This window comes from Diadema antillarum, unplaced genomic scaffold (assembly GCF_040938485.1).
Source record: "Diadema antillarum isolate AM-2024a unplaced genomic scaffold, OU_Dant_1.0 seq00000889_RagTag, whole genome shotgun sequence".
Lineage (NCBI taxonomy): Eukaryota > Metazoa > Echinodermata > Echinoidea > Diadematoida > Diadematidae > Diadema > Diadema antillarum.
The window spans coordinates 1,195,068-1,220,265 of record NW_027271753.1 but is presented as its reverse complement, the minus strand read 5'-3'; the positions used below and the strand labels follow the sequence as shown (position 1 = coordinate 1,220,265).

The following is a 25,198-nucleotide window of genomic DNA, read 5'->3' as shown; positions in this document are numbered from 1 at the left end:
TTTAGACGACCTGGTGGCGACTCGAGTTTCGCTGGTCGAGGAGTGGTCGCGTAGATGTCCCCGCGACGTCTCCTGGAGACTAGCCTGGTCTCCAGGGTGTCGCCAGAGAATCGAAAACGTTCATTTTTTTTTCAGAGACTTTCCCTAGTCTCCAGATGGCTTCAGAGGTGTATCTACGACGTCTCCTTAGCGCGGCCACGGTCTCGGAGACGAATTTGTGCGCGAGGTCTCCGAGGCGGGGTCACCCCACAAGACCGACACCCACGAGTCATACGGCCCACGAGTTCGACATTGAAAAGAGGACCATGAGTTGTACAGCTCCAGTCATACAGCCCACGAGTCAAACAGACTCGTGAGCTCTATGACTCGTGGGCTGTATGATGACTCGTGAGTGTCGGTCTCGTGACGTGCACCCTCCGAGACATCTTTCATACGGAGACAAATTGGCGACGTACCGTAGACGTCACGGAGACGTCGTGGAGGCGTCTCCGCGACTTTCGGGCGAATAAGTCATTGTCAACTTGTTTGGAGACGTCTCGGACGTCGCCCTGGAGTCTCCTTCTGCAATTGAGCTTCTGCAATTGGTGAGACCGCAAGCCACGTCTTTGTCTTTAGTCGCGGCGATTGATCAGTCGCACCAGTCACGGCGAAGTCACCTGCAGTACCTAGTGAGATATAGGCCCTTTATTACGAACTGGCTTATTATACTACAGTATAGGTACTCTTTTTCGGTAATTTCACCTTCAGTTCATCGAGCAATAAATAAAATCTATTCATTACTCAAACATTTAATATTTCTAGATATAGGTCTGGTTAAATTTTTGTTTTTCAACATCTTGCGGCATGTCGCGTCAAGATATTCCTTTATAGGATCCTGTATTAGGGAAAAGATTATATTGCAATGAATCCCATTTTCTTGTTCTCAAAGCACTACATTATAGTATAATCATTGGTAGGCCTAGTATGACAAAGCGAGTGAGCCGGTATTCATGCCTATCTCAACTCACTTAAAAATGAAGGAATATGCATAGATAAATGAAATCAAAACTTCCTTTACTTATGCAAACCGAAACAATCGTCCTAATATTTTCAGTCGTTGTTAAAGATTAAACTGACACAAAACGCACGTATCGCAAGAAGAATGTACGAAGCGACTGTCACGTATACAATCTATCATTATTATCTTTCCTCTCATTCATTACACTGTGAATGTAATGGATATGGAGCTTTTGCACGTTAATGATATCCGCTGTTACACAAGTAGCTTCTGAAGAGCTAGGTACCATCACATCAGAGCTGCTCTTGAATGTTAAAAGCGAAAGTTTGTACTAGGTGGTAACGATGATCAATCAATGTATCGTCAGCATTTCTTCAGCGTGGGAGGTTCCTCGATTTGGTTTATACCCCGACAAACCACATTATTTACATCCTACACTTCCCTTTGGTGTAACCCACACAGCTATGTAAATTTGTTAGATCTTCAAAGTACGTAGATGTAAAAGCTAGTGTCCTATCTACTATCATGTACAGTGACATGACTGTCACCCCTTCTGGTCATCACTAGGGCGGTGAGTTGGCTCAGTCGGTAGCGCGTCTGCCTCACGATCACGCGGCCCGGGTTCGAACCCGAGTCTGGACTGAGCAATGTTGTGTGTAAACATACCGTCCCCTCTAGCAAGAGGCAAAACACTCTGTCCCTCGGATAGGACATAAAATGGAGGTCCCGTGTATGAGAGAGTCACAGCTCATGCACGTAAAAGATCCCGCTTCATTCATTCATCGCAAAGAGCAGGGTGTCTAACCCGGTGAAGTGGTCCCACCCCACATCCAACTGGACCCCATGGAAGACCAGCTTAGTGTAGCTGAATATGGGCTATCCAGCCATCTTCACATATGGAAAATGGACAACAACAACTATTGATATTGATATTGTTCGTTCTTCTCATCATATTTGTAATTATCTTTGTTGTTGTTGTTATCGTTGCTAATACTATCATTATATCGTCATCGTCATCGTCGCAATGATTATCGCCATCAGCACCATTTTGTGACGTCATGTGTTATACAAAAGGTACAGTGAGTTATCCCTTTCCGTTCTACTGGCAATTCCACGAGGCTTTCCACGATATCACGTTAACCCCAGTTCCGCGATTCGATTGGGCAAAAGTTGTGGTTACTCTAAGGAGGGAAGTGCTGTAGCCAATCAGAGGTTTGAAATAAAAGTAGGGCTTTGCGGAGTGACAAGGTTGATACTGGACTCTTGCGGGCGAATTATTGGTCAGCTGTCAACTGGATGGAATGCAAATGAATTGCAGATCTGTTCTGGAGCCTGCACGTAACTCTACTCATCTTTACTCGAGAGGCGGTTATTTGAGGGTAGATGTAAATATTGAGTCATGTGATCAATGTAAACATACGCTCTGCGGCCGAGGTTTCTCACAGCTCTGACATTAGCCAGGCAGGCCTAGTTTATTCACGTGCGTTTTGTGGTACCTTGGTCCGCTTCTCATCACAGAGAGCAGCATTGTAGTGTACTGTGTGGGCTCGCGAATGCATGGACACTCGTAGTGGTAGAGAACCGGTGATTTCTTCACGTACGAGTGGCAGTACAGATGTACTTCTATCTATCATACAATCCGTTTGGGAATCTGTCCGCCGCAAGAAAATCATGACTCTCTCAGCAATTTAGAGAAACGCCAGGTACGCATTGCTACGTTTCCGTTTTGACAGTCACATCGCATCGAATAACACCGACGGCATAAATAGGGGATTCGCAGGAAACACAAAAACAACAGAGAGAAATTATTATGCGATGGACACACACTGCGGCAGTGTACGTGACGAACGTGATCGGAAGGAGCCCCTATCTCCCGTGTGCTCATATGAACTCTGCACTGCCATGGACAATCTGAAATTGTGCTCTCGATGTCGAGATGCATGGTACTGTTCGAAGGAACATCAGATTATACACTGGCAAACCCACAAAAGGACATGTCGAACTGCACCGGGAGAAACTTCATCAAAATCGAAATCAAGCAGTCATAATTTGAGAACGAGTGGGTCGAGCAGCGGATCACTGCACGGCGCTCGAGCACGGAAAGTACGTGCCAGCCCTGCTGCAGGCGACAGACATGATAGAGTTGGACTACAGCATATAAGCTCCTCCTCATCGTCAATTTCGTCTATGTCTTCATCCTCTTCAACCTCATCGGTCTCAAGAGGATTGCAGAGCCTAGGTCTTATGTCCACCAGCTCCCTTAGCAGTCTGTCTGATGTGAGTGACCTTCAATATGACCAAGACACTGACCAATCTACCGAATTATTTCCCCGCACGAAGTCATACACGTTGAAAGCTTTGGATGAGCAAGGTGAGCTTACGGACTCGGACGAAGGCAACAACGGGGACCCGTCCCGTCCGTTGAGTGCGTCTCCCGTGTCGTTCACTGTAGGCGCGCCCACAAACATAAGCGATTCAAAAGTCGTCATGTCGCCTACACCATATTCCGTTGGCGTGTCGCCGCAGCTGAAATACAATCGTCAGATCTCAGGCGACGGTCAAGTCGGCAGCCAAAGAAATCCAAATTTGCCACCACTAATTAAATACATTGTCAATAGCATGAAAGAAAGGGGCATTTGTGTGGTGGACAAATTTCTGAATGAAAGCGTGGGGTCAGACATTTTGACGGAGGTGAAAAAGCTCCATGATGGAGGAAATATGACAGACGGACAACTTGTTTACAGTAGAGACAGTACCCCTAGCCAAGATATCAGAGGAGACAAGATTACTTGGGTGGATGGAACAGAAGAGGGGTGCTCAGGAATCGGTGTGCTCATCTCAAAGATGGACTCCATTATCATGCAATGTCAGGGACTTCTTGGTAATCTTGTTATCAATGGGAGGACAAAGGTGAGATTTCTTGATGCACGCATGTCCTTTCTGTCATGACGCATCTATCTCCTATTGTTGAAATGAGATGCTACACAGTGAACATGTGGTATTTTAATAAGGTACATGTATGCTAACACATTTCAGGTGTTTATTGACTATGACGATCATATCTGGCCAGAAAGTATAAATGACATTTCCTGCATCATGTATGTACATCTACATTTGTACAGTATGTAGGCCTTTGGCTTTACATTAGCTTGTATACAATGTGTCTGTGTATCTATACACTATATATTTGTATCTGCTATTAGAATATATCCCTCTTTAATTTGAGGGATGTATTTTGATAGTAGAATATGTAGTCTACTTATAGTAGAGTATAATCATGCTGCATACATAAAGTGTACACATTGTATACATGTGTATGTGACCCTGCACCTCAAAACAAACAAAAAGTCGCCAGACATGAATTTTTAGTTAAGACCACATTCTGTAAGAACAGACTTTCAGCTTTAAAATGATGTATAACTCAAATCAAATGGACTCTCCTAACCTATCTAAATATTGGAAAGAAAGCACAAACTCAGGAAAAGTATGAACTGAGAAAAGAGGCTCTGAAGTACAGTGTCTATTCAAGCGCTTAATCTTTACCAAACCGTGCTGGCTGTGCAATGAATGGGACAAAAAAACAGGGAGTAAAACGCCAGAGTACATGTAACAACAATGAAGGGATTATTAGATTAAAGTGAAATCAAGCATGCCTCATTAACACATTCTGTTCATAATTAATGCCAACTTTCAAAGCAGTAGCACTATCCTTTCAAAAGTTATTAGAGTTGAAAGTGAAGAGTGTGGACAAGGTTTGTCAGAAATGAAAAAGGGATTCTAAAGACACACCTAATTACACTATTCTGCCAAAAATGTTCGAGATAAACTGCTAAAAAATACACTTTCCTGCCCGTTTTATGATACCAAATTTTAGCATAATGTAAAAGAAGACTCTCTCTTTCAGAAAATATGAAAAAGTCAAGTTCGGCTAGGTTGACCCACTTCACTTATTTTCAGTCCTCACGCAAAATCAAAGTGTGCGACTTTATGTTCGTTTTGAGGTGCACAGTCACATAATCTTTTATATCGTAAAAAAGTACCATGCATACATTCTCAATGTAGGGTGAACATGTGGCAATTTTTGCCAGGTGTGTGGTAGATTGCTGTTCATATGTTCTATTCTTTACCCAATCAGGAGGAGCAGCATGACAGGGAGAGAGAGGAGAGATGCTTTGAAGTATTTTGTATTTTTTTTTTTTGCCTAAAATACTCCAGGTTTCATGGAAAATACTGTGTTTACAAAATTGATTTACTGTAGGGCCTACATGTAAACATACTCTTTTTCCACTAAACTATGCCTTTCAGCCTTCAGCCAATGCAGTGCTGTTCAAATACATGGAGTCATGGAAAATACTGTGTTTCCAAAACTGTATTATGGTAGGGCCTACATGTCTATTGCAGGAAAAGTAAACATACTGGTACTCTTTTTCCACCAAAACTGCCTTTCAGCCTTCAGATAATGCAGTGCTGTTCAAATACAAGGTTTGTATCCCCGAGAGTGAGAGAAAAAAACAAAAACAACTTTTTAACAATATACTGACTGCAATCCAAATTGCCGCATTTTGCACAGTTAAGGAGCCTTACAGAAAAGGGCATAACCCATTCATACCCCTGCAATTCATCCAAGTGGCTGGTTGTTGGATTTTAGCGAAATGTCTGAGTAAGTACATAGAAGTAGTGGGCAAATGTAAAAGTGGTATTTGTTACATTGTACTTCTATGCAACTGTCAGTATTTAGGCCTAGTGATATAATTTCATTATTTGTCACCAAATTTGGATTGTAATGACATGAAAGAAAAGTTAAAACTCATGTGGATACCATTCTGTAACCCAAGGTAAAATATCAGCAAGTCAACCCCTGTATGGCCCAGTTATATAATTTCCCATAATGCTCATTCTACTCCAAACCAACAATAACAACATCAACAAAACACAACAATACAGGAACCAGCACATTCTATGTTCAGTGAATGGCATGCAGGAGGGATACATGGAGTCAGAATAAACTTCTTAATAAAAAAAGATAATTAAGATCATAATAGTATCATATTTCATTCTCTTACAGTGCAGTACCATGTCAAGTTCATGTTAGCTTTCTAATGATAAAGCAGCATATACATGTAACATAGCAAGCAGAATGGTAATACACTAAATTAAAGATAAATTTAAAACATAACATGAGACCACACTTTACATTGTGATACTTTGCATTCTCCATAATTTTGCTAAATAAAGATACACGATGTATGTACAGTAGCCACAATGATCCAACCATGTTAGGGTAAAAACAGCACACATACAAAATATTTGTATGTCACCGTCATTTACATAGGCGAAAGCATTATTGATCTACAAGTGGTAATTGAAAGACCTGCAATGCATTTAAACACACTCCTGCAAAAATTGGGACTCTTTTGGTGAGTGAGGTTGAATAAACATAATATTTGTGGCCTTTCACTGTGTTGCCATGGTGATGTTGCAGATATTAAAGCAACAACAACAAAAATGCACTAAATGGTAGTTTGTTAGTAAATTTGATGCGAAATATGGCTTATCGTTAAAAATAAGAATGAGTGATTTCTCAACTATCTTAGTCAAAACTTACAAGTCTGAATCATTTGAAATCAGAAACTGGAGGGAATTTTCACATTTTGAAGTGACCCGTTGCTTTTTAGATGGCTAATAATACTTTGCATGCATGCTTGACTGTATCTCATCTCAACTTCAAAGCAGATTTTCCTGCATCTGACATTATCTGATTACAGAGAATTTCTTACCGTTTCTGTCATAGGCTTTGAGAAATACATGTAGCATTTATCAGTGGAAATCACATTTTCAGAATTTGAATTGATCAAACTAGGAATTTGATGTTAATTTTGTTGTAATACAGTAAGTAACATGCATTTGGTGCATGAGGGGTTTGATTATATCATTGTATTTTAGATGTTGTGCTTAGCATGTTGTATTCAGCAGGTGCTTGCTTAAAGTGGACATCATCTCAAGGTAATGTCATGGGTTACATGTTGTGAAGGCTCATTCTTGACAACTTTATGAAGTTGTTTTGATTAATGATTGGTGCAAGGTCATACTTTTACCAGAAAGTATTTTCATGTGTAATTTAGATTAACCTTTATTTTCACTTAAAAAAAAAAAAAAAAAACATTCCTCTCTCACCAGTACAGTTTATCCACAATTTACTTTGGTGATGCTTCTGTTACAGCTGTACATACAAATTTGAGATGCCTTTTTTTAGCATTAATGTGAATTGTGCTTATTTGGAAATACTTGCAGCAGTTTCCTGGAGTGAACACAGGAGTTCATATTGGCCACGTATCTATTGGTCACTTATTAATGAGAATCTATGAGATGCAGACCACTTGAAGGGGATTTACCTTTTCCTTCTGAAGAAGTGAAGTGAGGTATTGTTTATAAACACCTTTCTGTGCAAGGGACTTTGGATGGTGTGTACAGTGCTATAGGGAGATGTCAAGTGCCCAATGCAGAGATGCCAAGTTTCTCAATTGGCTGGGAGTGAGAAAGTGTGATTTACAGTGTAGCAAAAGCACTGAAGGAGATGGGGGCGGGGGTAGAGCAGATCCCCCCTTCCCCTCCCCGAATGGAGCTTTTTCACTGTGGAGTTAGAAATTGTGCAATTTGGTGCACACTTGTTCTGTTATTGTACTTGCAAAATTCTCATCAATTTGTTATGAAAGATGGTCCTGCAAGATGTCATTTTGAGCATTTTCTGCCAAAATTTTGGTCAAAGGTAAATGAGTCTACAGAATGTGTGACTGACATGACTTGGTAGATGGCAGAATTTTTGGAAACCTCTTCAGATTATAAAAGAAAAATATCCATAACATACAGCCATGTAGGAAGTTTTGGGTCCTCCAGCCAACAAATAGATAAGGAAAATGTTAAACCTTATACTTAGTTCAGCTTATTAAGTGGGCTTCTCATCCAGTGTTTATTTATTATTGATCAATCAAGTCTACCTGCCACATCTTTTATATTATTTTTCTTTCTGGGAGGTATGAGAAAGTGATTGCTGGGCAGATGAGAGTGAGATGGGTTGCTAGGGAGTGAGATGGGTTGCTAGGGAATGAGACTCACTCCTTAGGCGTGAGACTTGGTACATGTAGGTCTGCAAATGGTACTCACAGCATGCTAAGGGTTAATGCAAGTCACGGCTGCTGCTTACTCAGGACCTGCAATTATGCTTAATTTGAGTAAAAGGCAGGAAAAAAGCATCATAAAAGATTGTATGTGTACAATAGCAGCCTCATCTTCGATTTTCTCACTGGGTCTTGAACCAGTGACCTCCTGCACTGTATACAGCTGTATGTTGTCTACTGAACCACTTTGTGTTGATGCATGAAGTTGGCAAAAATAGGAAGCTCAAAAGAAAATGCCACTTTCTTCAAGGGAATGCAATTACGTATCACTGTGCTATGCTGACTGTTTTGTCAGAAGCTTTTGATCCACAGGAGATATGATTAACCAATATAATTCGCTCAATTTGATCTCCATTTGTGCTTTGTTCACCCAAAGAATGGAAAGCAGCATTAGATCTAGATAATAGTCACCAAACGTGAGAGAGGCATCTTGATTCATTTGGCCTCACTTACAACAAATGTACCACTGTCTTTAGTCACCTGACCACCCCACCCCTCCCCCTTTTTTCAAGAACAACCAATAACAATTGGTCACAGCCCTCAGACTTCCATGAAACAGCTCAGGGGGATTGATTGGGAATAATAGTTCAAGTATTCACATACATGAATGTCCAGCCTACAAAGTAACAACTGAAGTGGAAACCACATAACGTAACATGGTATACAACTTTTTGTAGTTCTAGTATACTTGTGAAATTACTGAGAGTTGTAAGCTATATGAAATAAAGCAAATGGCAATTGGTCAATTCCATTGTGACTTATGGGACAAAGTGACAATTTTCAGCAATTTCAAACTAGTATTTTGAGAAAATAGTTGCATCAAATGCATTTTTCTCAGTTCATGGTTAGATCCATCATATCACAGTTTATGAAAACACCATACTTAGTTTGAAAAGTATCATTGCATTACGTACAGCAATGAAAAATTGCTGTCGTGACTTATGGGACATCTGAGGACCACCGTTTTTCACATGGGAAAGTAAGTTCTGAAATATTCTTACACACAGAGTCTCTGGAAAGATATTTTCTTTCCTGAATGTAGCAAAGGGTTGGTGCTTACCCTGAGCCAAGTGGTATGAATATCTACTCATTGGTACAGTAGCAGGATAGGGAAAACCAGTGTGACTGATGGGACACAAAAACGTGACTTATGGGACGCTATCAACTACCACATTTTGAGATTGACAGAATAATATTTACTCATGCCGGAACAAGTTCTAGAACATCATAAAACCAATCTATGACCTAAGAACATTCAGAAAATAAGCCTTCTGAGAATTACACAAGCTGTATTATGGTCATAATAGTGTATCAGAAATGATACATAAATTCTGCAAAAATTGGCAATTTTCATGAAAAATGAAGGTTTTTCGGACATAACTCCACTCCACGTTCACCGATGTTCACAAATGAGGTATCAAAATATCCATTGTGAAAGGTTGCTTTGAGTAAACAGTACCAGATCATCTAATTAAGCTTCATTAATCATCTATACTCAATAGTTTGATTTTCATAAAATGCAACCTTTCGGTGGAATTGACCAATTGTATAATTCACTTCATAATCTTGAAAAGGTTATTCTCCTTTTTTTATTTAGTAACAGAAAGCTGCTGTATTTTGCTTATGATCCTTAGAAGGTAATTGTGTGTTAGAGTTCCACCAGGTAAAGAATTCACCTTTTAATGTCAGATGGCTGAGTGACAATAGACAAAAGACCTTCTACCCCTTTAAGATTTGAAGGAAAATTGTGATTTTTCAGTAAGTATTGCTGTATTATCAATGTGAAACAAACTTGTAGATCTTTTTGTCAAATTGAGATTTTTTGACATTTTCACAAGAGGTTAAATTCATAATTCAGCAATGACGTAAGCCCCGTGTTGTAATGTCAAACTTGTTGGCTGTTTTTACCTAGTGTTGAACTCGTGGGCCTTATTTGCTTAGTGTCGAACTCATGGGCTGTATGACTCATAGACCTTTTTTTATTATCGAACTTGTGGGCTTTATGACTATTGGGTGTCGGTCTTGTTGGATGACCCCATGTACAATGTAGCCTCATTCATTCATTCATTTTTAACCACGGTACTAACATCAGCCACGGCTGTTTTTCAGTCAGTCCGTGCAATAAAAACAAGTATACATAACGTGATTCATCATCATAGATACAAAGCAAATAAAAACTACATAAAACTACACAAATCCATTAACATAATATCGTAGGCAAGACACAAAACAGGCAAGACTATCAAATTACAAAACAGAATAACATTTCATTAAAATCATAGATATCTTAAAATGATTAATTGAATAATTACTTGGTTAATAAAACAATAGAATAAGATTAAAACACAAAATCACCTAATTGCCTAATGCATACCATGAGGTATGCATGTCGCATCCATGTTAGGATCAGAGTTGTTAGTTTTGTTTGATGTTAAATTCATGAATATCACCCGACTCACGAAATTCATGAAAATGAAAACCTTCAGAAATATATGGTATGTAAAATATTTGAATTGTTTTCCTAGTTGTAAACAAGGAAAATAAAATACAATGTTTTCTAAATATCTGAAATTATGCACTCTATCAATGTTCCCTCTACACTGATGAAGTTCATACAAGTAATAAGTTGCCTGTTTATTTTCAAAAGTATAATGACAGGTTAACAATATCTGTAATTGTTTTTAAATTCTTTTCAAGAATATCCCACACAATTTGTCCATGGACTTGCTACGCATGTAGTGCAACAATGAATTACATTGTGGTTCTTGCGTTTCACATCCCGGTCAACGTTAATTGGTTTAAATGCCAGCGAATGCTTATGGTTGAAATATGTCGCTGCAGTGATTGTTACAGAGCGGATCTTGGCGTCTGTCTTGGCTAACACCCCTCCTCTCCATCTCTGTCAAATTCACTACATGCTTTATTCTTAGAGGAGTGACGTGGGAGGAGGTCATTAATTATAGTCACAACCATGAAATAGATATTCTCTGACTATGTAGTGTTTACATCTATGACATACGTGTATGATGTTTGTATGTAGCCCTTCATCACTGAAGCCTAATGATGTCGATAGGGGTGATGGAGATGCGGTCATCCATCCAGCAGTCCATCCCGTGTTATTCCAGATCAGGGGAGCACAATTTGAAAGCTATCCTTTGATAGATTTCATTGATATTTGATCCAGGTGTACTATAAATGTGAAGAATTGATGCACTGATTGGATTTGGGGTAAATTCCCAACATTTTGCCTATAGATCCTTTCAGTGATATGCATTCCCTTGTTCTAATTTTCTGTTCAAACCAAATGCTGATTCCAAAACATCAAATCATCATTAATTGTATTGTATCTAACAATCAAACTTACTGCATCTTCTTCTTTTTGTGTCAGGTGTATATCTCTTTTGTCAATTTAGAGTGGGGCAAAATACAATGCATCACTAACAAATTTTATTTGAATGACATCATTGAATTTGTGTATATACACTGATCCTTATTACTAGTACATTCCCAGCTTAGGGTTTTATACAGATCTACCTCAAGTATAGGAATAAATGAACATTGCTTTTTTCTCATGCAAAAGGTCTACCGTATCTTGTTTGTAGATCACATACAATGTATACAATTACAATGTACATGTAAATGAGAAACATGCTTGTGGCATACTCTGTACAACCATGCACATATGAAAAGGCAGCAATACCCCAGTTGACAGCAGTTGCTCTAGTCTAGCTGTCCAAGCTCAAAGCTTTCCATCGATATATTTGTCTCCCTTTTGTGCAATGTATTTCAAGTCATTTGTTTTTATACTAAAACATACATATGTGTAATAGAAACAGTACAAAGTTTGCCAGATATGCTCCAAATTTTCTTTCATTCAAGGTAAACTGATTTTACTGACTATTTATTGGCATTTTTATGACTGCTTTTGATTCTTTGATTTCAGGTCAAAATTTTAAAGAGTGTCAAGACAATATGCTTGAAGAACAAGAAGTAATGTCATGATATTGAAATTTGTATGAATTTTAGAGATTTAGAGTGTAGGTTGTTGGAATATCAGACTGTAAAATTTTTGAATAAATCTTAATAGTTCTTATTTCTTTTAAAAATCAATTTACATGTATTTTTCTCAACTTTATGTTCAGTGACTTTATCAGGGAAGACATGGTGACAGGTCTCCTGTGCAATATTTGTTTCTCTCATTGAAATAACTACTTGTGTGGGCATGCTTGTATATTATATGTACAGTATGCATAACATTTTGTATTGACGTTAGCATGAACCACTTCCTCTCATTCAGTTTATTAGAAAAAAAAGATAAGAAAAATAATTAATTCCAGTGCTTTTAATGGCTGTTATCATTTTTGCTTCACAAATGTTTTACTAAAACATGTACAATTGTACATAACATGATGCTCTTTGATGTGGAGCAATCAGTTGCAGGTTGCATTTTGTGCTATCTACATTGTATAAAACAGATAACTCCTTCAGAAGGGACTGAAAGCCATTGATCGTCTTGTTGTTTGTCAACAATTGTACAGTCATCAAATTTCTTTCCAAGTAGTCATGTAACAGCAAATCATAATACAAAGAAATCATACAAACAATACAAACAACAGCTATGTGTATGTGTAACTTGTAGACCCCTAACTGTAAAACAAGAAAAACAGTGTTATAATGTACACTTGATGGAAACGTCAGTATTAGTTACAAAGACTAATTTGGTTTTGGCAAGCCTCCAAGATCGGTCAAAGTCACTCCTTGCAGATCTCATCCAGCAATTAACCAAAAGAGATGTGTTACCACATCCTTTTCCTTTTTCCATTATGACAATAGTTACTCATCTATTGGAGCAAAATCATGATGATGAAAGTTCATAGTTTTCACTGTTGATTGCTGCCCAATGCCAATCCACTCTAAAAAGCCCAAGGATATGGCCTAATGAAATGTTCTAACCCAAATATGGATGGTTTCTGTTTCAGTCTTGTGTTATTCCAAGCTCTTGTACTTCTATAGGTTTTATAGAATGAAGATTGCTTATCTACAACTGTAACAAAATTGTAAAAGCCATAGTAAGTAAAAGTTTTGATTACATCATCAGTATTGGTAGTAAATAAACTCACTTTGCACAGAAATTATTGTTGCTTTGAAATACATGTACAGTTTCTGATATTGCTTGTCAGTGAAGTATGTGATAGATACTGTACATACCTTTATCAATGGCATGAAAACAATAACACTACTGAGAAACGAAGCTACGCATCAATACTTCCTTTGTAATGATCACCTAATCAAATTAATGACAATGTATGAAGAGCCTCAACAAATATAATTTGGAAGAACGTACGTGCACCTATCTAGATTCTGTAACCTTCGTACATGAGACCCCTCAAAATGTGTTCGGAATTTGATGTGTACGCCATCGGCAGCACGTAAGCATGAAGTTCAGAGGGAAAAGTGTGCAAACAGTTGCGGTATGTTTACATTCTTAGTACCTGGCAGCTATTACAGAAAGAGTCTGTCATTGATCATTTACTGGTGAGGGAGGTAATCATTAAAGTTGAACTGACATTTATAGGAAGGGGGAAGGGTGCTGGCATGTTGTATGTGTGCTCTGGCTATAAATCTTAGGGGTGAAAAAATCTGTCAAAGTTTAAACGGTACAAAAATGTAGGCTGTTACTGTAGTTGTTATTCAGTTATGTTCTTTATAATTGCTTTGATTTATTTTGAAAACTGTATGAAGAAAACTCCAGTATTAGGTGACATCTGAAAAGTTGAGGATTTGGCCAAAGTTTCAACCTACAATGGTCAGTACAGTGTATCTTTATATCAGAGTACTGTTTTTACAATGTCCCTGTGGTGAAATTCTGTTTTGCAGTAGATATAAATACTGTCCTATTCTGTTATCATTTAAATCTTGACCTGGCATTATTGTTTTTAATTTGATAATTTTATGGGGAATTCCAAGTTTGTTTGATGAAAATTGGTTTTGAAATGGCTAAGATATGCAAAATACATGTAAAGTGATCCTAATTAAAGGTGTGACCCACCTTTTTTAGGATTGCTTTGTTGTACTTTTTTAATATCTCAGCCGTTTCATCACCAATTTTCATTAAATAGACCTTTGATTCCTCTTAAAATTGTATGCTCTTAACAATCCATTAACAGTTTGCAGATATCTTGCAAAAAGTTAAAATCTGAATCCTCATCTCAACCAATACTATACCATCCCTTTAACCTGAAGCAACCTTAAGTAGTCTGAAGGGGAAAAAAGGACAAACGATTTTACTCCCTGTCAATATTACTGACAACAGGCAAAGATCCTATAGATCGTATCGAAATAGCTCTTTCTTATATAAAAATATTTCAATGTGATGGATTCCTTTAAGTAGTCGCAGTGGGAAGAGATTGTGTTACAGACAAAAGTGATAGTGTGATGTTATTTTTAGCCAACTCCTTTCCAAAACCTCAAAGTATGTGGTCAAGAAATGCATACAGCATTGAGTGATGAAACACACCAGGATCCTCAAATATCACACCAGTATATCAAACAATTCAAGGCAAAAAAAAAAAAAAAAAGCTTGAAGAGGGAACTGTTTGGTTTAAAGGAAAAGGATAACTCAACAAAGTTACGACGTGCAGGAAGTTCAGCGTACGATGACCCAATAATTCTGCACGTACCGTTTGTTGCTCTTCCAAAAATAGTAGTTGGATGCTAAGAACTGCAGTTCATGTTTCTATTTACCCATGTCCCACCTGGGCTGGTCCAGACTCGAAAGTTCTGGATTGTGCGTGATTTGAGCAGTTTTCACTTTTGACAAGAAACTTGCTCCATTATCATTTCTTCATAGTTTTGAGCACACTGCCCCCCCCCCCCCTCCTCCTTTTTTGTCATCTCAATCTGTCGGTCTGAGGAAAAGCCTTGTGGAAAGCGACAAATCCACTTGTGTTTGCTCATATCATGTTACATTCGGAAATTATCAATGGGCACACAATCATGCTCTCTCCCAATTGTATTTTTTTCCAAATTTTCCTTGATATCATATTCAGCTCCTTTAGTCTTGTTGTGCTACTACAAAAGTGATTTATCGATGAGGAGGCGGTATAGTTTTGAGAAGTACATATGGTTTCTGTAGGCCAGCCTTGAACCCAGACCAATGTCACCACCTATCATGCACATTTACCACTGACAAACTATAAATCTACTATGTCATTCTGAATCACTCGGCATTTAGAATTAAGTGGATAAGCTGAGATTTAGGATCCTTCATTTTTCATCCTTGCCTTTTTGTGATCCCACAAATTTCAAGAGGTATTGGAGTAGTGATGATATCGGATGACTACCCCATCCCAATCCCTGTCCACACATCCATCTCTTGATAATTCTCTGTCATATCCTTATTTTTGTTTTGGCCTAGACTTCCACTTCCAGACTTTGTGTTTATAGTGCTAGTCATTATTTACACAGTGGCAGTAACCGTGACCAAATGATGGCAGTGGTCTTTTTATTGATGGCAGAAGTCTTTTCATTCTCTTCAGTTCAAGAATTGTAGTGCTCTCAGAATAGAATGTGGTATTAAATCTGTTTGAAAGACCTTGTAAATTAAAATAGAAACTCACTTTCAAGTTTCAGTGAACCAGGTCAGTGCAGCTTGTTTTTGGCTGAGTCATGTTGGGGTCTGGAGGTAGACTACCTCACTCACTAGAGGGAGCCTGCTTGGCATGGGGTCAACGAACAGACTGCGAGTCCTACACTGCCTACTGCACGTAGGCATATGTTAATGAGATGCAAATGTGCTGGGAATATTTGGGGAAAGGGTGTTGGTGGTACACAAAGTGTGTGGGAACCCTCTGACACCACTATCAAATCTCAAAACAAAGATCTGATTCATGAATGGTATCTGTAAGTGAAGTAACAACCATCTCGAATCTAATGCACAGCAGTTCATGGCCATTGGTAGGTCAAAAAAAGGAATATGCCTCAATAAGATTAATCCTAATTGTTTTCTTTTTTAAGTAGAAGTTGTTTTGACTGTGAGTCAGACTGGTAGTATTCATATTTCATACTTTTGGTTGTCAAACTGTTTTGCCAAATTGTGTCCTAATTTTAAAGTTATTTAGAAATATCAGATGTTTACCTAGATTGTGATATCTTGAGATGTACATGATATTTTTCTGATTGATCATTGTCAGTCTTGAATTTCTTAAGCTGATACATTGTAGCTCTTCAAAAATCAGCAGTTGTTGTTTATTATGGTATTTCATATCAAATAGCCTTTGCGTTTAATACATTTTATGTGTTGCTGAGAAATCTTTGAATGCTTTATATGACATCTTTTAGCATAAGAAGATGTCGGATGGATAACAGTATAAGACTAAGTGTACATTATATTGTATTCATTTGATTATTTTGATTTTTAATCTATTGTGTATTTATACCTTTGTACGATGTAAAGAGGAGTGTTTCTCTTGCTTAAATTAACATTTTTTGTGTGTTGATTTTTTTTTTTTGTATTTAACTAAGGTATCTCAATAGTTTCCTTCAAAAATTGTTTGCTCATTAGTGAATTTCAAGGCTGATGTTATTGTCAAATGTACACTAGGTATTAAGTTGAAAAAAATTGTTAGTGTACACAGCATGAAATTCATTTGGAAAGCAATGATAATAACAAAACTTGAACACTTTATTTCTTTGTCATCATATTCCAATGAAATGTTTTTCAGTGAAATATGATGTAAATAAGAATTACATTGTATTCGAATTAAATATGGAATTATTGATAGTATAATCGTGATATCTTTATATAGTATATTTTACTGTTTTTTATATTTCTTTCTTTGTTGTTGTTGTTGAACTGAACATGTTTTAATTTTACCTTTTATTACTTAATGGCAAGCATATTTACTTCAAAAGAGTGATATTTGCAAATTGATGTCACAGTGGGGGTGCTGTGGTAATTGAGGATTATACTCCTGACTCCAAATTGGAGGACCCGAGTTCGATTACCGCCCAGTGCTCACGTCCTTGGACAAGATGTTTTTACCCACCATGTCCCTCTTGTCTCAGGTGTATAGATGGGTACCTGACAATGCTAGGGTAATAATAATGGCAGGGCCCTCTGGTAAAACAGTGGCAATACTGAAGAGACTACCCTGGATAAAGAAGACCTGATCATTATTATTGTTATTACTCCATTGTCATTTCATCTCTATATACTTTTAATTTGTATTCTTTTGAAAAATGAGATACATTTTGATCTGAATTAAATTTTAAAATAGTGTCAAGAGGACAGGAAATGAAATTAGCACAATGTACAAGATATTCAGCTCAATGCGCAAGATAATCAGCTCAAATACATCTATAGCATTTTGTGTCCATCTGTTGGCTTGTATTTGGCATTCTTATCAACATGTCTTTGGCATTCTTTAAATAATATCAATATGTATTTGTACAAATTTGCTGAGATTCACTTCTAGTTTCTTTTCTCTGCTTTCAGGCAATGGTCGCATGTTACCCTGGCAATGGCACACAGTATGTGAAGCACATCGACAACCCCAATGCGGACGGTCGCTGTATCACATGTATTTACTACCTCAACAAAGGCTGGGATACCCAGGTGAAAACAACTCGAGTCTAGATTTCCTAAAATAGCTCTTTCTTGGTTTGCTAGTACTATTATAGAAGAATCAGGATATTTGATAGCTGCTTGTGCGGGTCCTTGAAGGCAGGAGTTTCACAACCAGTAACATTCTTTGAATTTACCTTTACTGCATTGTCCTTGGTAAAGTTTATAAGATTTCATGACTGAAGGTCTTTTCTCAAGGAGAATGTATAGCGATATCTGGCAATGATACAATTGAATTTATAGGTCTAACATGTTTTGTGATGTTTTGTTCTTGCATTGGTAGGTCTGAAAAGGAAATATGAATTTTCTTCATAATTGATCAACCCCAGGATGCTAGAGTAGGCCCCAGGCACAATGTCACATTTCCAAAGTGGTGTTGTTGGTTGTTGTTGTTGTTGTTGGTTGTTGTTGTTTTTTTTTGTGGGTGTGTGGGTACACTGTATGTGGGTGTGTGGTGCGTTTGTAAAATTTTCTGTTGTGGTATAAGATATGATTCACTGTGTGGGGTTAGTAAGAATATTGGTAAAGAGTCACCTTGGCTTTTCCTGCTTTCTGAATGTCTAAAAAAAAAACTGCAGCAAAATTACAATGCACAAATCAAAGCATTCTCTTAAAATACTGTCATTGGTTGCCGCATAATGTATGCACACTGACTTACGTTGCTTATGAATGTGTGTTTATAGTCGCATATGCATGGCCAAGTAAAAGACCATTTTTCTAGTTGTACAATACTACTAAATCTGTTGAATTTGATTCAAGTTGTGGATCGGATTTCACTTTTGGTATTGATTCATGTAACTGTACGAAGTGCTACCAAGTGCAGATAGAAGCATCCTTTTCAAAAGTCAACACAAGAGATGTTCTTTTTGTCATCTCCATAGCTGTGAGGGTGAGAGCAAAAGAAGCAGGATTTATAGTGGAACAGTTCTTTGACTTCAGAGCTCCGGGGTTTACCTGGCGATAAACCAAGAAATAACTTGTTCCCCTTCCCTACCCCCTTCTCTTCTTTTCTTCCCCCTTCTGTTCACCACACACTATGATCATTGTCAATGTGTGTACATGCATTTATCTTAAATGATGTTGTACAAAAGTACCAAAGCAGTATTATTGTTCATCAAAAATGCCTTTGAATGATGATAGTGCTAGCATTAGTGACACAGTTTTTGTGGCTTCCTATTGAGTTAGGTCTGTGAAGCACAGTGCAAATAATTACACTCTGAAATGTGAATGGGATCAAAGCAGTTATTTTTTTTTTTTTTGGGGGGGGGGAGATATTGTCGTGTCCCTGGCCTACGTGCAAAACCTTGGCCATGCAATATTTGTTTTCTGTTGCCTTCTCTTTCCATTTATGTTGAATGAATTGTTTACATGCAGTTTGATTGTTTTGGCTTCATATCAGTACAGGATGTATCTGGTACGGTGTTATATTCTCAAATAAGTAGTCAAATACACTCTGAGAATGTTTTCCAAGCAGAACAAAAGGGTTCCCAAGCAATTGAATGCAGAAATTTAATTGTTTCTATGTTGCCTTGCCACTGGTGGGATTTTCTTGTTATTTTGCATCAAAGTGATATTTCATTTTAAAAAGTGTCATAAGCTGTGGTCTAACGATGTATGATTTTTCTCTTGGGAAGAACTAAAATATTAGTTATTATATGTGTTAAAATGTGAGACATCACAATACCGTGATGTAACCATGCATATTTGTGATATATTGAGTGTAAAACAGCAGTTAAACAAACATTAGACTACTTAGGAGATCACCAGATTTGAGAAAATAGAGTGAGATTAGACTGAATCAGGGACTTTACTTTGTCATTGCAAAGTATACCAATTTAGGTAATGTGTCGAGAACTAAGATCTGGAATAAAAGATGTTTTAAGCTGTATAAGTGAGATTAGACTGAATCAGGGACTTTACTTTGTCATTGCAAAGTATACCAATTTAGGTAATGTGTCGAGAACTAAGATCTGGAATAAAAGATGTTTTAAGCTGTATATGAAGGGGAATCTAATTAAAAAAGCACCACCACCTTGATTTGCCACTTTATGCCTGGTGTATGTTTGAGGTATGAAGTTGTGTAGAATATTTCAAGAGTATACAGTAATTGCAACAGACATTTATGATAGCTTGTCTTGGGTTGTAACATAGTGAAGTTAAGAATTAGTTAGCCAGTGTTTTGGGTTTATAGAATAATCTCAAAGAAAGAGAAGTTGACAATGTTGTACAGCTTTAACTTGTATCACATTTAGATCTTTAAAGGAAACTGTTTTAGGATACATCTTGAATTTTCATGAAATGTGTTATGTGCTCGTTGAAAGAATGTATCAGAATAGGTTCTAATAATTTGATATCTTCGTGTACTCTGTGTATCTCCAGAAGCAGGGAGGGCGGTTGCAGATCTACCCAGAGAACCAGAACATCGTGGCCAACATTGACCCGATCTTCAATCGCCTCATCTTCTTCTGGTCGGACAAACGCAATCCACATGAAGTGCTACCTGCATTTGCCACCAGGTGCGTCCAACTTAACCTGTTGAGGATGAGCTGATATGTGACCCTGCACCTCAAAACAAACAAAAAGTCGCCAGACATGAATTTTTAGTTAAGACCATATTCTGAAAGAGCGGACTTTAAGCTTTAAAATGATGTATAACTCAAATCAAATGGACTCTCCTAACCTATCTAAATATTGGAAAGAAAGCACAAACTCAGGAAAAGTGTGAACTGAGAAAAGAGGCTCTGAAGTGCAGTGTCTATTCAAGCGCTTAATCTTTACCAAACCGTGCTGGCTGTGAGATGAATGGGACAAAAAACAGGAAGTAAACCACCAGAGTAACAACAATGAAGGGATTATCAGATTAAACTGAAATTAAGCATGCCTCATTAACACATTCTGTCCATAATTAATGCCAACTTTCAAAGCAGTAGCACTATCCTTTCAAAAGTTATTAGAGTTAAAAGTGAATTCAGAGTGTGGACAAGGTTTTTCAGAAATGAAAAAGGGATTCTAAAGACACACCTAATTACACTATTCTACCAAAAATGTTCGAGATAAGCTGCTAAAAAACACACTTTCCTGCCCGTTTTATGATACCAAATTTTAGCATAATGTAAAAGAAGACCCCGCTCTTTCAGAAAATATGAAAAAATCAAGTTCGGCTAGGTTGACCCATTTCACTTATTTTCAGTCCTCACGCAAAATCAGTATGTGCGACTTTATGTTCGTTTTGAGGTGCACGGTCACATATGGTATAACACACATCCCAGACACCCCAGACACCTGCCAAAGTATACTCTGGACTAGCCTTCAATGGGTTAATCTCAGAAATTCCTTCATGAGCATCTGATGGCTGAAGGAGAGTTTAATGTTTTCCCAAAATTAATGGCATTCGCAATGCTAGTATCCCTTAATATGTGATCCATACAGCATGGCCCAGACCCTTGTTTGACATTATGAGGAGTGGACTTACTGTAAAACACAATATTTTTGCGGCACGAAATTTTTGCAAATTGGAGCCAACGGCCTTTTTCGCGGCATGACATTTTCAGGAGTTGCCTCTAACATTCAATGCATATAGTGTAGACAACAACTTTTGCGTGCATTTTAATTTTGCGAATCTTGGCTCTCGCAAAATTCGCGGAATTAAAATGCATGTGAACATTCCTCGTTTTACAGTAGGGCTACGGTTAGGACAATCTTGAAGAGGATGAGATGCCAGTCTTACTGACCCCTAGGTAATGGACCACTTCTGGGCATGGTTTGAGGCCACTAAGGCAAGCTCAAAGATGACTGGTGCCATGGTTAGCTAGTAGAAACCAAATGTAGTCTGGCTTCTTGTAATCGTCAGTGAACATATAATTTTGTTTTTGTTGTTTTGTTGTTATCTAGACCTTCATCAGGAGATATCCTGTCAATTCCAATGTAGAAGAGAAAAGGAAAATGTAGAATGCAGTTGTTGAAGGTGATTCATGTTTATGCATTTTTTTAAAAGTCAGTCTGTATTCGTGTATCTTTGAAACAAGACACCATGGAAACTGAAACAAAGAATGCAAATTATTTGCTCATGTATTGTACAATAATGGCTTCTCCAACATCAGAGATTAGAAAGATAATGACAGGATGAACTAATGGTGATCTGGGTCTGAATGAAGTTCTGCTAGCTAGAGCCGTCTCAAAGCTCACATGGTTTGTGAGACGATTCGAAGCTGCCTCAAGTTAGCTAGCTGTGAAACATGGACCCTGGATTGGTCCTTTTATTTTATTTCTTGTAACTGCTCTGCCTCAGTAGGTATCACTGTCTTTTGTTTGTAACAAATTGAGGCATGTAATCTGAACATGTCAGAGGAGGGAGGCGGAGATCTCGGTGATAGTCGAGCTTGGTTACCACCTGTCTGTGTGAAAATTGTGTTCATTGAATGACATGTTGCCTCTTTGTTTGCGAGAGGGCGTGAAGGCTTTTGGGATGCGAAGAAGGTGGATTGAAGATTGGGTCATCTTGGATGGATGCCAACTAGTTCCTACCTTCTCAACTTCATTTCTGGGTTTACATGGGGCGGGAGTTTGTTGATATACGCCACATGATGAGGGGGAACCATCACTCAGTGATACTGTTCAAAGATCATTCTATGTGAATGTTACGTATTTTACAATTCCTCCCCGTTTTTTTCTTTTATACACAATGGCATTTATGACCATTTGATGGTTTCAGGATGCGTCTGTGTGGTCTCTCTCACTCTCTTGGCTTGTTCAACAATAACAAAACTTGCACAAGTGACCCCTTCGCAGTTTGATCCATGATTGATGTTTGAATGTGACCCAAATCTGCAAAACTCGCTGCCCTCCCATATAGGAGAAAAAAGTTTATATCTCAACAGTGCAGTACCTTGGTTACAACAGTTGGTAGATTATTAGCGTACATGTATGTATGAACATAATCACATTGACTTCTATGTTGATTTTCTCTTCCTGTTACCACTGCATAATGCTGCCTATATGGCTGATTTATCATACAGTGCTGTTGTAGTATGGCCACGACTATGATTATAACATATCTCTTCTCTGTTTCCATTTCTTTCACCCTTCTCTCTGTTTATCTCTCTTATCTATCTATCAATCCATCCAGCCATCCATCCATCCATCCATCTATCTGTCCAGCAATCTGTCTACTGTAAAACCAGAAACATTCACATCATGCAATTTGTGCGAATTACATACCATGAAAAAATTATGAGTATACTACTTGTACCAGTAATATAGGGATTTGTTGAACTTTTGCAAAGCTTAACTCCTTGTGAAATTTGCAAAAGTTCCATGCATGCCAAAACTTCTGGTTTAACAATATGTGACCCGCTACAACAAAAGGATCCTAAAGTCGCTGATGGCTGAGCCAAGAAAATCAAGTTTGTAGTCTGATCATCAAAATCGGTCAAAACTATCGGTTTTCTGTTTTTTGCATAATTTTGTAGTCTAATGTATCATCTATCATCTGCCGAAATTTCGACTCTAAATGGTCAAAGGAAAGGCAAGAAAATAGCATTTTTCTTGGCCATGATTTTCCGACTTTCAACATGTTCCACGGAACAGAAACGTGTCCGAAGATTTGGATTCAGCCCTTAGCTAGACTCCGCCCCTAACAACGAAGGAGTGATCTTATTGGTCAGTGCGTGGCATCTTACTTACCGATTGGTCGTGGGTAGACCGCTGGCGCTAAGCTTGAATGAACAACGTGGAGGTTGCTATTAAAGAGCATACCTTCTATTGTCAAGCTGGGAAGACTGTCTTGTCTCCCCTTGGTCATGATAGCGTCAGAAGGAAAACTTTGAAGGCGGTTTACTCGAAACGCTGTTTTCATAAACCACTCGATATGCGTTAATAAAATCATTGATATCTCTGCAACGGAGTACTTTCATAAGTCATGTTATATATGAAATTAAAGTGGAAGAGCAAGGGAATAATGTCATGTCGTTTTCAGAAAATTGTCCTCCCTCGACTTTCGGATCCTTTTGTTGTAGCGGGTCACATTATGTATCCATCTATCCCTCCATTCATCCATCTATCTATTTATCTATTAATCTACATCTATTTATCTATCAATCTACATCTATCTATTTATCTATCAATCTACATCTATATATTTATCTATCAATCTCTTTGTGTATATATTTTTTCTCTCCCCCCAGGTATGCCATCACAGTGTGGTTCTTTGATGCAGCTGAACGAGCCAGGGCCAAATCCGCTGGAGTAGAGACCTGATAGGCAGAGGCTGCAGCTAGGCGGGATGCTGACATGGATTTCTGATCTGTATATGTAAATATACCAATCTCATTTCTTTCACAATCATCATCATCAACCCATTATTTTGATATTTGTTTCCAATATGTTACCCATATTCTTGCATTAGTCAAACCAGAAACAAGAAAAAAAATCATGTAGGGTGAATTCTTCAAATTAAGATTAATGAATAAGGATTTCATTAGTATCAGAAGTTTTATCTGATCAATTTAGTTTCATTTTTTTTTTTTAATTTCCAGAATTACCAGTGTTTTAAAGTGATTGGTGACGTTAGTAGTTCCATCTTAGGGCGCGTTTATCATCTCACTTCTGGCATAGAATTAAGGTTTCCTAACAACATTCAGGGAGATTCGGGCGGTTGATAAACGCAAAGCTGTTTTGATTATGGGGATAGAAACACGTTTCTGAAATGCCAAAAAAGTGCGATTTGCAAATGCGTGTAAGCCAGAAATGCAAAGTGTTTTTGGAATGTGTTTATAGCTCAGACCTGTCCACACTAACCACTGCCAACTACACATCTCTACTCCTCGGGTCAAACAGCACCATGGAGCTGTGCAGTGACAAGGCCTTCCTCTCAATTCATGATGGAGGTGATAAATGCAACAACTCAAGAAAAGCGATCAGAAAGGCCTTTGCAAACATGTTTTGGTAGTGGGTATTGAAACATGTTTCGAACATTGGGAATGGTGATACAAAATGTAAATGCAGCCTTGGTCGTGTACCAATACATATCGCGCTGGAAGCTCATAAAATGTATGGCAGCCAAGTCGATGAAAGAATCTTGCAGGATGACATTGAATCTAGCAGCACGAGTGGAGATTATATTCAACACCACTTGTAATCGATATTGCATCACTACATACAGTATTGTATTATTGTTGCTGTATGCCACAATTACTGATGTTGCTCCTTAAATGAAAGGTCGCTCAACACCATAACACATCTCAGCACGCACCCTCATTACTGCGTGTGTAGGTTAAAGAAAAAGTATAGTCATACTGTTGTCTCCTCAACACACAACGATATGTTAGCATACATTAATAGACTGAGGAGCAGAGACTACCAGTAGATTTGTAGATGATGACATTGCATCAACCAGCAGTCCGT

General features: G+C 38.0%; 1 protein-coding gene across 1 annotated transcript in view; it reads left to right on the top strand.

The window, feature by feature from the left end:
• The first annotated feature begins 1,575 nt into the window (after window positions 1-1,575).
• LOC139740858 (egl nine homolog 1-like) overlaps window positions 1,576-25,198 on the top strand; it is a 42,554-nt gene continuing 18,931 nt past the window's right edge. The window contains exons 1-4 of the mRNA XM_071651439.1: window positions 1,576-3,907; window positions 17,669-17,788; window positions 20,177-20,313; window positions 23,980-24,106. Of these exons, the coding sequence (XP_071507540.1) occupies window positions 2,813-3,907; window positions 17,669-17,788; window positions 20,177-20,313; window positions 23,980-24,052 (1,425 nt within the window). The 5' untranslated portion in view covers window positions 1,576-2,812 and the 3' untranslated portion in view covers window positions 24,053-24,106. The remainder of the gene's footprint in view (window positions 3,908-17,668; window positions 17,789-20,176; window positions 20,314-23,979; window positions 24,107-25,198) is intronic.